This window comes from Copadichromis virginalis, linkage group LG18, assembly GCF_057382275.1.
Source record: "Copadichromis virginalis isolate Kocher_CV1m ecotype Utaka linkage group LG18, C_Virginalis_male_GT1.1, whole genome shotgun sequence".
Classification (NCBI taxonomy): domain Eukaryota; kingdom Metazoa; phylum Chordata; class Actinopteri; order Cichliformes; family Cichlidae; genus Copadichromis; species Copadichromis virginalis.
This window is the reverse complement of record NC_140635.1, coordinates 4722342-4739037: the sequence shown is the minus strand read 5'-3', so window position 1 is coordinate 4739037 and position 16696 is coordinate 4722342. Positions and strand designations below refer to the sequence as shown.

Below are 16696 nucleotides of genomic sequence, written 5' to 3'. Positions count from 1 at the left end.
CGCTACAGGCCGGGGATGGAGCCTGCCTATTTGCCTGACGCGCTGTCAAAGTTACGCAATAATGCGAGAGATGGAATTGTTTGCTCGTTTAATTAAAGTGCTTTGAGAGTTTACAGAGTAGTATCATCGGCTCCTGATTCAAACTCTTACAACATCACAGGCTCTAATATAACGAAGCGAAACATGTAGTGCAGCGGTCAACAAAAACTACGGCTACCCAGCCCTCCTCTCTGTCAAAATCAAAACCCGTGAATGACAGAGTGACAACGCCCATTTATGTCACCGCTAGCACCCACGTGACTCCCATAACAACCAAACAAATAAAAACCCAGTGATCATCTAAATTCAATACATTCAATTATGGCTCCTACAAATATAAAAGTCTTCTACTTTATGATGGAAATGTTCTTTCTGGCTCAAAATGACATCATTTATCTGAATCTGTAGAAGAAGAAACAATCTCGGAAAGTCACTTTACTCTGTGTCTCACTGGATGTTCAAAGTTTTTAACAAAAGAGAAAAAGAGAAGCATTCTTTGATTTTAGTCTGTTAGCCCACAAGCTGAGTTTTTATCAGAGTCCTGCATGAGTCAGTGTTATTTCACTGACACCATCACAGTTTTACACACCTGTTCTGTATGACTTTGTCTCAGGTTTGCGGTGATATCCAGCACTCTGAGCTGATGGCAGATCTGGTCAGTCCACAGTAGCTTCAACCACTAAATTATCTCTAACACATCACCAAACCAAAGTCTTCCTGCTAAGAGTACATCAAAGGTGAAAAGCGAGCCTAGAATGTCATCATTTCTGCTCTCCTCTTTCTTCTTCTTCTTCTTCTGGACCGCACACATCTGTCGCTGCCCTACTCAGGTCGATCTAATGAAAATCAGCCAGAAATAATAATCAGAAATCCAAATGTAGAATTTGTAGAACAAATGACTGACCAGTGATTAGTGTTTTACAGTGATTACGACAGAAAGCCTGTTTCTGCCACTGCTGCCAAGCATTTGCTCTTTTCAGCTTGTTCAATTGTGGAGGTTTTTACATTCTTTACCTTACAATATAAAGCACCTTGAGGCAACTGTTGTTTTTTGGCACTATATAAATATAAATGAATTGAACTGGTAGCAACTTTATGAATGAGAAAATGAAAACAAGTGTCAGTCAGCTGGTTCATGTCCAGCAGGAGGGGAGGAATCAGTGAGTCTGTTACTCCAGTTACTTACTCAGAGGTAAAGTTAAAGAAAACGAGTTTCCTTCATCGCACTAAACCTGCCCACTAAACATGACCCTGAATGAACCCATATGTAAAGGACTGTAGGTTTTAAGCAGGCTCAGGTAATGGCAACACAATAGATGAGGAAAGTGGGGGAACTCTGACGACATCTAGTGGACATCTTGAAGATGACGGGTCTGAACAGAGAGCAATGCAGGTCTGTGGAGAAGATTGCAGCACACTGTGAAATATGAACTATGAATAATATCTACATCTGTAATGATGTAATCAAAATAGGCTCCATGTAGTTCAAGTTCTGTTACTGTACTTATGAAGCAAACTGCACACACAGAGTTGGCAAACATTGAGTTTACTTGCATTTAGGCAAAATGATATAAACACTTATCATGAGCCAATATAGCACATTTAACTGCTTTTATTTAGCAGGGATTACACAATACACAAAATTAGTCACAAACATTTTTAATCAAATCTTGCAACATGTTGCTAAGAAGAACCAGGACAACCAGGTCAAAGCCATACTGAAGTATAACCTTCATTAACATAAATCACAAAGAAAAAATATTTAAATAAAAATTGTATACTTGTCTTGAACTTTTTTAAATCTTTAGTCCTGTGTATCAAAACTTATTTATTGGCTGATAAAAAGGAATCACATCATGGTTGTTACAAGGAACAAGTGATGAAAAACTCATTTTCATGTTTGTTTTCTTCTATACTGAAGAAGAAATACAAGTTTCTGTGGTAAATATTAAAAGAGCATCCATGTTCAATAAATATTTGTGTCACCTTTAAAGACCAATAAAAAAAATATCAAACTTAGAGAAACATAAAGTCAGGGCTGGAACAAACAACATAGAGTGCCCTTCACTGCTGTGGACAGGAAATGTACCGTGACTTGGAGCATGAGGTCATTTTCTACCTCGGGTGCTGCAGTGATTTGGTTTGTCACTCAGGTGGATCCTTAGATGAAAATTCAGTCCTGATTTCCAACTGAATCTTTCCCCACAGGAGCTACAAATATATGGTTTCTCACCTGTGTGGATCCTTCTGTGACTTTTCATAGTCGACAAGTCTCTAAACTCTTTCCTACAGACGTTGCAAGAATACGCTTTCTCACCGGTGTGGATTCTCAAATGAGTTTCTAGTCCTGATTTCTTACCAAATCTTTTCCCACATGTGCTACAGAAATACGGCTTCTCGCCTGTGTGGATCCTTACGTGAGTTTCCAATCCTGATTTCCAAATGAATCTTTTCCCACAGGTGCTACAAGAATGTGGCTTCTCACTTGTGTGAACTCTCATGTGTCTCGTCAGGTTGGATTTACACTGAAAAGTTTTTCCACAAGTGTCACAGCTTACAGATTTTTTACTTGTATCAGTTTCACTCCGAGACTTATCTGTTCGGTTTTTGTGACGTCTCCTTTTCTTCAGCTCCGCATTTCTAGTTGATCCCGAGTCCACATGCTGGTTTTCTTCCTGTTCCTCAAGCTCTGGTTCAGGAAAGTTAAGAGCAAGGAGCTGGTCATCGTTTGGTTCTGATTCACTGAGGTCACTTTCCTCAAAACTAGAAGTCACCATAAAACTATTGATCTCCTGCTTCAGTACAATCTCCTCCAGCTCCTGACTGGTGCAGAGTTCCTCCTGTTCCTCTTTAATCTGTGGAGGATCTGGGTCCTCCTGGTCCAGACTTGAGTTCCTCTCCTGCTGATTGGCGACAAACTCCTCCTCCTTACAGGCAGTTTGCTGGTGGAGGTCTAAACGAACAATAAAAAAAATGTAATTATAGAAAAACACTTCTGAGAAGATAAAGTTTTAGTTAAAGTCTGTAATGAGGGCATGTTGCTCACATTTGCAGGTGAAATTAAAAGTGTGTAAAAATGAAGTTATTTGTGCACTCTGATGCAAATGAGAACTTGAGTTCTGACATTTTTCAGCAACATTAAGAGTAAAAAAAACCTTTCAAACAAAAAAGAACTCACTTATTACTGACTGACTGATGATCTATTTTGGAGTTGATCTCGAAACTGATCTACATCTTGATATTTTTCAAAATAATCTTCACTATTGGGGGTGGCTGTAGCTCAGGCGGTAGAGCAGATCATCTACTGATCGGTTCGATTCCCGGCTTCACCTAGTCTGCATTTCAAATATCCTTGGGCAAGATACTAACTCCAAGTTGCCTCAAGTTGCTCTTTGATCTGTGGAATGTGTGTCTGAATGTTGGTAGAAAGCACTAAGAAAAATGTGCTTGTGCGAATGGGAGTGAGTGGGTGAATGCACAAGTTTTGTAAAGCGCTTTGAGTGCTCAAGATTGAGTAGAAAAGCGCTATATAAGAACCAGTCCATTTAAAACTCCCTGTCATGTTTTCACGAATACACATTAAATAGATCTGACTGATACAAACTGTAGGTTTAATATTAATGTTAACACTTCAGAAAAGCGATTACAGTTTTACCGCTGGTCTGTAAATCTTTCTCAGGTTTCCAGATGTTATGCAGCTGTCTGAGCCGCTCTTCCCCGCTCCAGACGACGATGCCTTCATCCTCGTGTTTCACTACAAGCTGTTCTCCCTCTTGACTGATGCAGAGTTCCTCCTGTTCCTCTTTGATCTGTGGGGGATCTGTGTCCTCCTGGTCCAGATTGAAGTTCCTCTCCTGCTTCCAGACCTGCTGGCCAGCCAGATCTTCCTCCTCCTTACACTTCATGTTGATGTGGGACTTGAGGAACAAAGTAAAAAGAAAAAGATTAGACAGGTAAAGGTGCAGCCTCAGTCAGCAGGGCTGTACACTGTGAGCATGTTGCTCACATATGTGAGAGAGGTTTGTACAAATGTTTCAGAAGCACCATGTGACTCCCTCTCTTTGTTGGAAAGTCTTATTAATTCACTTTATAACTATTACTTTGAAGATAAATTTCTACCATCACAAAAATATTATGACCTCTTTAAAAACAAACAACGGCAACTACATGACTTAAATTCCATGTTTAGATGAAGGTAATGGTCAATGCCTTTTGACAGGGGAAAAACCTCCACACAGAAGAATCTTACTTGGCTGAATCATAAATTATTCACCATGATTAAAACTGCAGATGAGCAATAATCTGCATTTTATTTTAGCCAAAGAGGAATGTTTCTGTTTGTCTGTGATCTGACTTTTTCTGCTGGGTCCAAATTTCATTTTATCCTGTGTAAGTTTGTTTCTCTTCCTGTTAACTAGCAAAGTCAAAATCACCTTGATTCATTTAACTTTAATTCAATTATAAATGTAATCATTTTATTGAACAATTAATTTCATTTCAATGAAAAACAATTACTTAAAAGAAAGAGATTAAGTTGGAGAGAGACATGTGGCCATCTTTTAGTGAGTTAGACCCTGATTAAGGGGTATTTTTAAAAGTAAAGCCCATCTCTCAAAGTCCCTGCCGGCCTGCCTCCACCTCGGGAAGTCTGTGGGTGCAGACGGAGGTGAGGAGCACCACAGGCGGCAGAGAACTGTCTGTAGCCCCGGAGTGAGGCGTCGTGAACCGAAGCAGACAGCGAACTGTGGCACAGTGCAGAAAACCGAAGCTTTCCCTCCCTGTTTGGTTTTGATGTGTCTCATGAAAGTCTATTGTTAAAAGTTGACCTTTAAAAAAAACGGACGCACTTGTTTGATTAGCTGCTCTCTGATTTTAGCCTGTTAGCTTACAGACTGAGCTCAGATCGTTCCTGTGTTAGTTCATTGAGAACATCACAGTTTTACATACCTGCTGCGTGACTTCATCTCGGGTCTCCGGCTGATATACAGCAGTCTGAGCCAGTGGCGGATCTCATCATCCTGGACGACTGTTTTTAATGTTTTTAACCACGGAGATTTCTTCTGCATCATCAGTCTCTCATTGTTAAACTCTCCCAGAAACTGAAGACAGTTGTGCCATTTCCGCGCTTCTTCTTCTTCTATTGAGTAGACGGCAGACTACACATGTCCAAGGGTAATACTGTCCTCCTCAGGCCATTGGCATCAAGTCAAAGCCTTAAAGTCTGGTACTTTGCGCATGGTCATTTTTTACGAACAGCAGAATCACAAGACAAAGCGTGCCAATGTTTATACTTTTCACTGTGACTGCCAAATAGATGAAAAAGTAGATGTTAAAAAACAACTTATAGTTTTGTCATTGGGCTGGTAGAAAGCTATGAGTTTCTGTCCCTTTGTCTGACCTTAGAGACTTATTTTAAAAGGAAACATTACAATCCTTTAAAGCAAGTATTTTCACCTCTGTTCCCCCCTCTGTACTTAGCTTTTTTGTTGTCATGTCAGTAATTGTCCAGTTGATGGCTCCCTTGGATCACAAGCCTGTCTCATGAGTCCAAGTGAATATATTCTTAATAAACAGCTTTGAAGAATTTGTGACCAACTTTGTTTCATTCGGAACATCATCATCATGAGTCAAACTCACTCTTGGATCTACAAAATATTTAACAAAAACAAACATCACTGAATCATAAGGTATTTGCTCGAACGCGATGGACGCGAATAAAACGCCCCAAACGCCCCTAATTTGACGCGTGTACATTCGCGTCTCAACGCGTGTCCAAGAAAAATCCATCGCGCGTCAGAATATGATATTTTGACGCGCGTGAACCGGAAATGTGGGAGGAATGTGGGAGGGAGTTGTGCCAGACCGGTATTTTTGCAAGATGGCAGCTATCGAGCTAGCGCTTGAAGAGAGAGTCTCCCTTCTCTATGTACTGTGAAGAGCAGAGTAGCGGCGTAAAGGACATCCTCGCCGTACCCGGGTCCATCAGGTCCTCCAGAGGCATGAGCAGTTTGGTGAGTTTCACCACTTGCTCCAGGAGCTGCGCCTGGATGACGGCCGATTCCAGCGCTATCACCGTCATTCACTCGGCCAGTTTGAGGACCTGCTTTCCCTCGTTGGTCCCAGCATCGCCCGCCTAGACACCAACTACAGGCGCTCAATCCCACCTGCAGAGCGCCTGTCTGTCTGCCTGAGGTTAGTAAAACTATTTAATACGGTAGTCCTTTATTGATATCTGTGCTAATATGCTAATCCATCCAGTTATACACTGCTAACATGGATGTGCTATGCTAACAGTGAATGCTCTCGGTGTTTACTGAAAGCAAACTGTGGTACAGAGACGACTCTTTATAATATTTCTAGTGATACTCAGAAGCTCTCATCAAGCCCCGATTTAATTCGATTTATGCTGTTATCAGTGTTTGCATGATAGCATGGCTGTGGTGTCACATCAATGTATGCGCTCGGTGTTTGCTGATATCAAACTGTAGCATTAGCACCACTGAGTTAACCTTGTAGTGATACTCACTCCTTTTTATTTAGACCTGGTTTAATTCTGGGATAGTTGAATATTTGTATATAATCCCTGCAGCTGTCAGACTCTATAACAGGGGTCACCAGCCTTTCTTAAAACTGAGAGTTAGATAAAACTGTGAACAGTTTGGTTCATCTCTAGTTACATGGTTCTATCTTGATAAGCTGTCTTATCACAGATTAATTTTTCAAAAATATTAATGATTTAAGCAAGGAAAGGGCTACATGTCAACACACAACTCTTTATTTCTATTAATGTCTTACTTCATTCCTACCTGATTGACATGTTTAGGAATTATGAGTGATTGGCTCACTGTAGTTGTGAAAGTTGCTACCAATCAAATTATGATATGTTAAAGTTAAAACAAAACACAACTGTTTTAGATATTATCTAATATACATTTTGTAATTATCCTTATAATTACAAAATGTTTTATGTAAGATTTAAGTTTTGTGATTTATATCTGACATCACAAAAGTATTTTGGAATTTGAATGATGTATTTTGTAACTGCAGTACACATAATACTGATTTTGAACAATTTTGTCCAGGTTCCTTGTCACCGGGGACTCCTTCAGGACCATCGCGTTCAGTTTCAGAGTCGGTGTGTCCACGGTGAGCCAGATCACCCCCCAGGCAGCGACGTCCATCTGGGACTGTCTAGTGGACGACTTCATGGCTGTGCCTTCACCTGGAGACTGGCGGTCCATCACAGAGGGATTCCAGGAGCGCTGGAACTTTCCTCTGTGCTGTGCAGCTCTGGATGGGAAGCACATCCAGACAAAGGCACCCCATATATCATATAGGAGACACACACATTGATATACACTAAATATTCATTTCATTTCTTTTTTGTGGTGCCCAAATTTATGCACCTGCTTGATTTTGTTTAAACAATTATTGCACACTTTCTGTAAATCCAGTAAACTTCTTTTCACTTCTCAAATATCACTGTGTGTGTCTCCTGTATGATATTTAACTGACATTTTTTATTGTAACAACCAACGATTTATACAGGAAAATGATGTCTATTAACAAGGTTGCCCAAACTTCTGCATCCCACTGTATCAGTATATTTTGTCATTAGTATAATATGAAATAAATTCTACATGTGTCAAGTCGTGTGCCAACATTTGCTGTGTAGTAGAACTGAGACATTAGTCATTATAAAAATTTATTTGAAATAATATTAAAAGTCTCAAACAGAAAAACATTAAACATAAATATATAAAATATAAGAATTTACAGAGAGACAGTAATAAAAAGGACCAGCTGCTCTCCAGAGCAGGAACAAGGCTGAGGAGGAAATGCTCCATTGGAGACTGGTGTGGCCTCTTCAGGGACTCCAGGATGGCCAGCTCCACCGCCGATGGACCGTCCTGGGACCCGTCCCTCATCTGCCTCGGAGCCGTCCTCCTCTGTGGGCCTGTAAAACAGCACAAAACACAAAGAAATGAGAAGGCTGCTACTAGATTTTAATTTCAACATTGAAGAAAAAAAAAAAAACAATAACAGGATATAATCAGATTGGTTGTAGATATTTAGTAAAGGTGATCACAAGGGAATCCCACCGACTAAAAAGGTATCAGTGCTTGCTGTACATATCTGTGGGTGCAGCAGCAGGAGCTCAGGGACTGGGGATGCTCTGCTGCAGAATCAGTTGGTTCTATCAATACAGTATTAAATGTTAACAGGTTGAATATAATAATCATAGAGTAGACAGTGGTCCCTCATTTATTGCAGGGGTTCTCAGAATAACTAGCCCCTGGTCACAGTTCTCACAATTGGTTCTCAAAGTGCAAACCTTTGTAGATTGCAAAACGTAAAAGTATTATTATGCCGCGGTTTGTCTTCATCTGCCCGCCACTTTCGTGCGCCTTTTTCCCTCACGGTGCAGGTGTCTATTTCCGAATGAGGCTCATAGTTATGGGTGTTTTTGTGCTGTTTTTTCTATTGGACGTGATGGTTATCAAAACCAAACGTGATAAATTTGGCAAGCGCAGGAGACACGACACGGAGGAGATTTGTCAATCAGGCTGCAGAATGCAATGCTGTCCGGTGCAATAAAAAATCAGCGAAAAAGCAAAGCAGTGACGGATGAACAGCGGGACCACTGTGTGCTGTTTATTAATAAACAATAAAATATATTCCTAAATGACAACATGCATAAAAGCAGAACGGTATTTGTACGTCAGTGGGAAAATAGCGGTGGCTTGCTAGCTTTTGTGCGACTTCCCCGGGTCAGTGAAAACTTTCAAAAGAGAAATGAATGAACTTACCAGGTTGCCCGATCTCTTCACATATCTTCCTCCAAGCTCGGTCCTTTTTATTCCTGTCTCGGTACTGAAAGCAGCTGGTGTTGTACAGCTCCGAGTTGTTTGCTACCGCATTGATTAGCCTTCCCCTCCATTGAAGTATGAAAGGCTTTGGCTGGATCTGCCCCTTTGACCTAGGTAACAGCCACGTCACCAGGCTCCTGATTGGTTGTCGCGGCGCGATTTGACGCTGGAGTTCAGATTTTTCCAACTCGAGCGGTAGACGCGAAACGCGCGTATGCACAAAATGCAACACAAAAACTCACGCGCGTGGTTTTATTCGCGAGTCAAACGCGCCAGACGCGCTGCACTGACGCGCGTTTCACGCGTTTTGGCGTTTTCGCGACGCAAATCTGCTTCCGAATTTTCGCGGGACCCGCAATCGCGCGTCATCGCGCCTTTCCATTGACTTTACATGTAAACCTGACGCTCTATTCGCGTCCATCGCGTTCGGTGTGAACACACCGTTAGTCCAGAAACACATGAGTGAACTAGATCAGCTGCTCCTCCAGTTCAGCTGTGGATTTATATCATTATTTATATTTGTAAAGTGGATATGCAGTTTTTCAGTACTAATATAAGCATTTTATATCATTGCTTTATTGACAGATGTTTGGTGTTCAAGGTCAGGCATCAGTTTGAAAAAAACAAACAAACACACTGAGTTGAACTTGAACTTCCTGCTGACAAAAACTAAAATTGGTGCAAAAATAACCAGAAACATATAAGAAGCATCCTGGAGGTGCTGCAGACAAGATAGGACCAATAACATGTCAACAGGAAATCCTTTTTACTAATTTGTTTATTTCTTTTTAGATTTTTACTCTCCATTTTAAGCCATGATGTTTGCTGATACTGTGTTCCTACTGTTTGTTCTCATTAATAGTTCTGTTTTTAACATTCTGTGCTGAAGCTGGAGGAAATGTTTCTACAGTGTCAGATGATACAGCTCCAAACTAAATAAGTGACTAACTAACGATGCTTTAATACACTTTACTATAAATTATGATATAGTGCACTTTCTTAAAATTTCTTATTGCTCTGTAATTAATTGTTTTCTTTATAAATGTACAAATGAGAATAAAATCTGTGTGATAAAGGAAGGTCTGTAGACTTCTCTGTTAAGATCAGTGAAGAGAAACAACAACATACAAATACCTAAGAAAAATATTCAGTAAACATTTAGAAGATAGAGAAGTTTATGTTGTCATGTGGAGAAATTTTTCAAATAAAAATATCCATAAGCATTGATAGTCTCCATGGCTGAACAGACACAGGAAAGAGCTCCACCTATAAAACGTAAAAACATCAAGACAACATGTTGAAGATGTCGAGGTACTGCCCATAATGTTTGACTGACATCTGATTTATGTGCAGCACATAAATACCACAATAATGATGGAGAGAAACTAAAAGGGAACTAAAATACAGATTTAAACTTACAACAATATGAAAGACTTCAGTCTATTTCACTTTAATCAACTCAGCAGTGGCTCCATAATCATCGTAAACCAACAGTCCAGCATAGAGCGGCTGAGTGAATGTGGTCTGGACTCTGTGGAGGAGAGTCATGGTTTCAGAGACGCTGTAGAAGGACAAAATACCTGCTCTGTGATCCAGGTACACTCCTACTCTGGAGGAACGAGGACCTGAGACACGAGTTTGGATGTTGTTGTACCAAAATATATATCTGTTGTTGTCACAATATAATGACCAAGATTTGTCATTATATCCAAAAACACATTCATAACCCCATCCTTCTCTGCTGATATTCTTGTATGCGACTGCTACATAAACTTCTGCCCCTCTCCACTCCACCTCCCAGTAACAACGTCCAGTCAGACTCTCTCTACTCAGGACCTGTTTATACGAAGTGAATCTGTCTGGATGATCAGAATAAGACTGTTGTTGTTCCATAAATGTTGCTTTTCTGTTCCCCTCTGATAATAACAGCCATGTGTTTGCTGTGTTTGGATCCAGTGTGATTTCACATGAATATTTTAAGAATCCAGCTCTGGTCTTTGGCTCTGGTGGATCTGACAGTAAAACATCCACTTCAGTGACTGTCAGTGAGATGTTTGTCCATTCCTCTCGCAGAATGTCCTGTAGTTTATCTCTGACCTCTGACACAGCTGCTGTCACATCCTCAAAGTAGCTCAGAGGACGGATATTGATGCTGGATGAGTCTGTAGACTCACTGAGTGCTGACAGTGAGGGGTAGTTGTGTAGAAACTGGATGTGATCCTCTGTGTGTGAGAGCTGCTTCAGCTCAGCATCTTTCCTCTTCAGCTCAGTGATCTCCTGCTCCAGCTTCTCCTGAAGCTCTTTGACTCGACTCACTTCAGTTTCCTGCTGGGATCTGATCTGCTGCTTCACATCAGAGCTTCTTTTCTGGATGAGATGGATCAGCTCAGTGAAGATCTTCTCACTGTGCTCCACTGTTTGATCAGCAGACTGATTGATGGCCTCCACCTCCTGTTGAAGCAGCTTCACATCTTTCTCTCTGTCCTGGATTCTCTGCTGGATGTTTTGTCGACTCACCTCCAGCTCTCTCTGCCTCTCAGTCCTTTCTGCTGCAGCTGAGACTGTGTCGTGGCCTTTATGTTCATCCACAGAGCAGAGATAACAGATACTCTGCTGATCAGTACGGCAGAACATCTTCATCACCTCATCATGACGAGAGCAGATCTTCTCCTGGAGCTTCTTGGAGGGCTCCACCAGCTTGTGTTTCTTGAATGTAGGTGAATCATAATGAGTCTGAAGGTGTTTCTCACAGTAAGATGCCAGACAGAATAAACAGGACTTGAAGGCTTTCATTTTTCTTCCAGTGCAGAAATCACAGGCCACATCTTCAGGTCCAGCATAGCAGTGATCAGCAGGAGCAGCTTGGAGTCCAGTCTTCTTCAGCTGCTCCACTAAAACTGCTAACATGGTGTTTTTCACCAGGACAGGCCTCACTGTGAAAGTCCTCCGGCACTGAGGGCAGCTGTAGATTTTCTTGTTTTCCTCTTCATCCCAGAAGCTTTCAATACACTTCATGCAGTAGCTGTGTCCACAGGGAAGAGTCACCGGATTCTTCAGTAGATCCAAACAGATCGAACAAGAGAAGGTTTCTCGGTCCAGCTGAACTCCTTTCTGCGCCATTTCTCCTCTCAGTGTCAGTGTCTGTGTAAGTTTCACTTCCTTAATATAGAAACTGGTCTGATCTGAACAACAAGTGTTGCTGCTGTGAATGGGGCCTGCCAGCTCTAACACATGTTGGTTACACCCATCTTCATAATGTAGATCTAAAGGGGAGGGAACACAGAACGATATGGACAGACAGGAGGTGCTGAGCTAGAGAGCAGGAAGAAGAGGAAGGGCTTTCATGCTGTGATTCATTCCAGAAAGCAGGAAGAGGCTCTGTGTTTAATTGTTTTTCTGTTCAAACCTTTAACTAAATAATATAAATGTCAATAACTGGATGCCTCTCTATTCTTTTTGTTAATCTGCTAAATGAATAGTTTGTTTCTTTTAACAATTCAAATAGCAGAAATGAACAGCTGACAGCTTGTCAGACTCAGACTGTAAACCATAGAGACAGTTTATATATACATTTAGTCAGGGCAGTGCAGAGATGTTTAAAGGGGCGGGTGCTCACAGTTAAAAAGGGCACATAGAAGCAGGCTGAAGAACAACAACCCACATTCATCAAGAATCTAATATGGAATCACATCACACTACATCACTGTCATCAGGTGGGCACAATGCAAAGCAAACGTAGCCCATTTTTTACCTGATGGGGTACAATGTTGCTGTTTGGGGGGTTGCTTCTGCTCTTGCTGCTGATAGTGCTGGAGGGCAGGGCTGTGTTGATCTGAGACTGTAGAGATTAAACAGTCCACAGGAGAGAGGGTAGCTGATTAAACAAGTGTTATGAGATAATAATAAAACGCAAAGATTGGTCACGGCGCTTGGAACCATAAGGCAACAAAACTGGGAAATAAACTAAGCTCTGCCTGTGAATCACTCTTTGCCTCTCTTCTTCCTTCCATCTCCTCATCTCATCTATCACATTCCACTTGCTGTCCATCTGAGAACGAGGCACAGTTTGCTATTGAATTCATCTATTATTTAATTATACATTTTAACAACTCTTGCACCTAATCCATAATAAAGCAATGATAGAAAAATGTTATAGAACAAAAACTTTGTGTTTATTATGTCTGTGAAGGTTCTCAGTCATCCAGGTCATCGTAGTCAAATCAGCTTGCAAAGAAAAGCGTCTGGACTTGTTTAAGTTGCTTGAAGACTTTTCACCTCTCATCACCTCTCATCCGAGAAGCTTCTTCAGTTCTAAGATCAAATGGTGGGGAGTCCCAGATTTAAAACTAGTGGGAGTATCCCCCCACAGAGGGACAAAAGGACCCCCTGATGATCCTCTAATCGCCTGAGCCAAGGTATGAAAGCCAAGGTGGCTTGCCTGTTCCATTTGCCCATTAGTTTGAGATGGAAACCGGATGGTAAGCTGACTTGAGCCCCTAGTTCCTTGCAAAACTCTCTCCAAACCCAGAACGTGAACACATGCTGTGTAAGAATCTGGCTGGTGTTCAGAGCTGATGGGAGCCTAGGCAGAGCAATGAAATGCACAGCTTTGGAGAACCGATCGATGATGGTCAGAATAACTGTTACCTGAGGATGGTGGGAGACCAGTGATGAAGTCCAGTGCGATATGAGACCAGGGGCATCTAGGAACGGGCAACGGAGGCCAGCAGGAGGTGAAACCTAAACTGGAAAAAACTAACACAACACAGAACTGAAACCTAAAATGGAGATGCAGGGAGACGACACAGAATGATGCAGGAAAAAACACAGATGAACCGGCGAGGAGCACACGAGGACACATAGTATAAATACACACAGGGGGAGACATGGAATGGCAAAGACACAGCTGAACCTAATTGACTACACGAGACAGGGGGAAATGTGAACAGAACACACTAACATAAGACATGGACCTTCACAATAAAACAGGAAATGCACAGAGACACGGTACAGACACTAAATAGAGGGGAACACAGAAACCAAACTCTAAGAACTAACTAAGGCTACGTTCACACTGCAGGCGAAAGCGCATTAAATCCGATTTTTTTGACCCTATGCGACCCTATATCCGATCATGCTATGACAGTGTGAACGGCACAAATCCAATATTTTCAAATCTGATCTGGGTCACTTTCACATGTGGTACTGAATACTGAATCTGAATATGCAAATTAGGGGAAATTTACATCAAATTAAATGAGTAATGGCTGATTTGATGACCAAAATCAATGATGGTACTTAGAAACACATGACATTACACATTACATTTTCATGCAGTTAGAAGTTTGAACCTGCAGCTTTATTAAATGAACACCTGGTATCCAACAAGAGTTTAGTTTAAACTTTAGGAACAAAAAAGTAAGAATCAACAGAATTAAACAAAGAACCAACAGCACAGGAAAGTTTAATCTTCATGAAAAACACATGCAGTGACTTCAACGTCCACAATAACACAATGTGTTTGGGCTTATGTGTGTCAGTTTCCAGCTTTAATCTTATGTAACAAGACCTCTTTATAGGTCAATAGAGGAATGAAGTCATTGTTGAACTACAGCTTGTGTGTGTGTCACCTCCACAACCTACAACAATAAAATATGATCTTTGAGTAGTGATATGGGAGTAAAATATACCATACTGATGTGAATAGGAGGTCATCTTTTCCCTCGGCTGTTAGGGTACCTGGGTCGTTGACCCAGTGTTTTGTGTTTGTGGTTTTTTGAGTCTTGTTTAATCATTATTCTGTTCTCTGTGTATCTTATGTTTCCTAGTTATCAGAATCAGAATACTTTATTAATCCTTCAGGATTAATAAAGTATTCTGATTTACTTTATTAAATCAGAATTCAAGGGCTTACGCTCTTGAATTTATTCAGTATTTGTTGTTTAGGTTGTCTTGGTTAGTATTTGGTCCCGTTCATGTCTTTGTCTCGTGTCTTCTCTCGTCCCTTGCTCTCTGTCCTTTTTGCTCTGCTGCAAACAGAAGCAGAGAAAACTGGAGCTTCTGGTCTTGGCCAGATCTCTTTTGAAAAAGACATTTTAAAGTCAATGAGACTTTTTACCAGATAAATAAATAAAGAATATAAAAGTCTTCTACTTTATGATGGAAATGTTCTTTCTGGCTCAAAATGACATCATTTATCTGAATCTGTAGAAGAAGAAACAATCTCGGAAAGTCACTTTACTCTGTGTCTCACTGGATGTTCAAAGTTTTTAACAAAAGAGAAAAAGAGAAGCATTCTTTGATTTTAGTCTGTTAGCCCACAAGCTGAGTTTTTATCAGAGTCCTGCATGAGTCAGTGTTATTTCACTGACACCATCACAGTTTTACACACCTGTTCTGTATGACTTTGTCTCAGGTTTGCGGTGATATCCAGCACTCTGAGCTGATGGCAGATCTGGTCAGTCCACAGTAGCTTCAACCACTAAATTATCTCTAACACATCACCAAACCAAAGTCTTCCTGCTAAGAGTACATCAAAGGTGAAAAGCGAGCCTAGAATGTCATCATTTCTGCTCTCCTCTTTCTTCTTCTTCTACTTCTGGACCGCACACATCATTTTTTTTTTTTTTTGCCTGTCCTGTTTGGCTCCTTTGCCATCAGAATTATTGTCTAAAGGCAAAGAAAGATGCCCAACGGATTTACTTTACCAAATTGACCATCCCAGCCTTGCCGTAATGGTCCATTTGATTCACCTTTTATTGTTTATTTTATTTTCACTTGCTGAATATGGGACAGACTTGACTGGGGGAAAGAAGGGGAGAAAGAAAGAGGGAAAGAGAAACAGCTGAGAAGAGGGACGGGGGAGAAGGGCAAAAAACAAAAACCAACAGAATGGGCAGAGAAAAAATGCATATATCAATCACCTGGATCACCTGCTGAGAAAGAAAAAAGAGAACAAGCAGAAGAAAACAAGAGTAATAGAATAAACAACATCACAATGATATATGAGAATATGACAGTAAATACTAAATGGTAAATGGCCTGCATTTGTATAGCGCTTTTCTAGTCCATAGGACCCCAAAGCGCTTTACACTACATTCAGTCATTCACCCATTCACACACACATTCACACACTGGCGATGGCAAGCTACATTGTAGCCACAGCTGCCCTGTGGCTACAATATTAAACATTATTGTGCAGCACATAAGATCAACAGAACACAGTGTGCTTTGAGGTAGGAGCCAAAAAGGGTGTAGTTTGTGGGTGTGATCACCCGTGTGTACACCTGTGAGCATGGACGCGCTTGTTTTTAAAAGGTTCCTTCATGTAATGATCTGCTAGAGGGTGTGGGGGGGCCACAGCCCCGTCCTCCAGGGCATGAAGCAGGTATGGAGGAGATCAAAACTCCAGACATCCAGAGGCCCCCAGAACACAAGAGACCAAGGAAGACCAACAGAGGGGCAGCCGCGCCACTGTCCCAGTAAGAGCTGAGGAGAGTCCCAGATGAGGGTTCACTCAGCAGCCGCGGAGCAGAAGCCGGGGGGGTTGCAGTGACGCGCCCGTGAGCTCCGCCGGCAGCCAGCCGTGCCTGAGTGACCGAGCCCCAGGCCGAGAGGTCGGGGGCACCCCACCTCCGAAGTGGCCCGAGCGAGCCCCAGGCTCCAGGTCCCGATAAGCGGCCGCCAAGGAGTGAGCCGGCGTGTACCTGGACGCCCATCCCCAGACACAAAGAACCACCAACGCACCGATGTCTGAGGGAGTCCGCCACTGGCAAGGGAAGTGGTGG

General features: G+C 41.7%; 2 protein-coding genes and 2 long non-coding RNA genes across 5 annotated transcripts; 1 reads left to right on the top strand and 3 right to left on the bottom strand.

Moving 5' to 3' along the window:
- Window positions 1–1633: 1633 nt before the first annotated feature.
- LOC146687020 (uncharacterized) lies at window positions 1634–5613 on the bottom strand. The gene is made up of 3 exons (XM_085437988.1): window positions 4987–5613; window positions 3695–3956; window positions 1634–2992 (listed from the first exon to the last, which is right to left on the bottom strand). The coding sequence occupies exons 2-3, from the start codon at window positions 3942–3944 to the stop codon at window positions 2148–2150; spliced, it is 1095 nt and encodes a 364-aa protein (XP_085294114.1). The 5' UTR covers window positions 3945–3956; window positions 4987–5613; the 3' UTR covers window positions 1634–2147.
- A 2114-nt stretch (window positions 5614–7727) lies between these two features.
- On the bottom strand, window positions 7728–9353 carry LOC146687019 (uncharacterized). The gene is made up of 2 exons (XR_014916276.1): window positions 8850–9353; window positions 7728–7996 (listed from the first exon to the last, which is right to left on the bottom strand). It is a non-coding gene; the product is annotated as an uncharacterized LOC146687019 (long non-coding RNA).
- A 112-nt stretch (window positions 9354–9465) lies between these two features.
- On the bottom strand, window positions 9466–15353 carry LOC146687017 (tripartite motif-containing protein 16-like). Of its 2 annotated transcripts, XM_085437939.1 has the most exons (4): window positions 15301–15353; window positions 13557–13664; window positions 12661–12747; window positions 9466–12172 (listed from the first exon to the last, which is right to left on the bottom strand). In XM_085437939.1, the coding sequence occupies exon 4, from the start codon at window positions 12027–12029 to the stop codon at window positions 10350–10352; it is 1680 nt and encodes a 559-aa protein (XP_085294065.1). In that variant the 5' UTR covers window positions 12030–12172; window positions 12661–12747; window positions 13557–13664; window positions 15301–15353; the 3' UTR covers window positions 9466–10349. The 2 variants fall into 2 exon arrangements, with proteins under 2 accessions (XP_085294065.1, XP_085294064.1); XM_085437938.1 differs by lacking the exon at window positions 15301–15353 and having other exon boundaries at window positions 13557–13797.
- LOC146687018 (uncharacterized) lies at window positions 11996–14377 on the top strand. The gene is made up of 2 exons (XR_014916277.1): window positions 11996–12054; window positions 13496–14377. It is a non-coding gene; the product is annotated as an uncharacterized LOC146687018 (long non-coding RNA).
- Window positions 15354–16696: the final 1343 nt, after the last annotated feature.

What these genes read in the sequence shown, in the direction of transcription:
- LOC146687017 (XM_085437938.1), bottom strand. Translation starts at nt 13,797, where the DNA reads ATGTCTCCCCCTGTGTGTATTTATACTATGTGTCCTCGTGTGCTCCTC. An exon ending in TGGTCTCCCACCATCCTCAG is followed by an intron (nt 12,748 to 13,556) that starts GTAACAGTTATT and finishes TAATCTCTACAG; the next exon opens with TCTCAGATCAACACAGCCCT. An exon ending in GCAACATTGTACCCCATCAG is followed by an intron (nt 12,173 to 12,660) that starts GTAAAAAATGGG and finishes CCTCCCCTTTAG; the next exon opens with ATCTACATTATGAAGATGGG.
- LOC146687020 (XM_085437988.1), bottom strand. Translation starts at nt 3,944, where the DNA reads ATGAAGTGTAAGGAGGAGGAAGATCTGGCTGGCCAGCAGGTCTGGAAG. An exon ending in GAAAGATTTACAGACCAGCG is followed by an intron (nt 2,993 to 3,694) that starts GTAAAACTGTAA and finishes TTGTTCGTTTAG; the next exon opens with ACCTCCACCAGCAAACTGCC.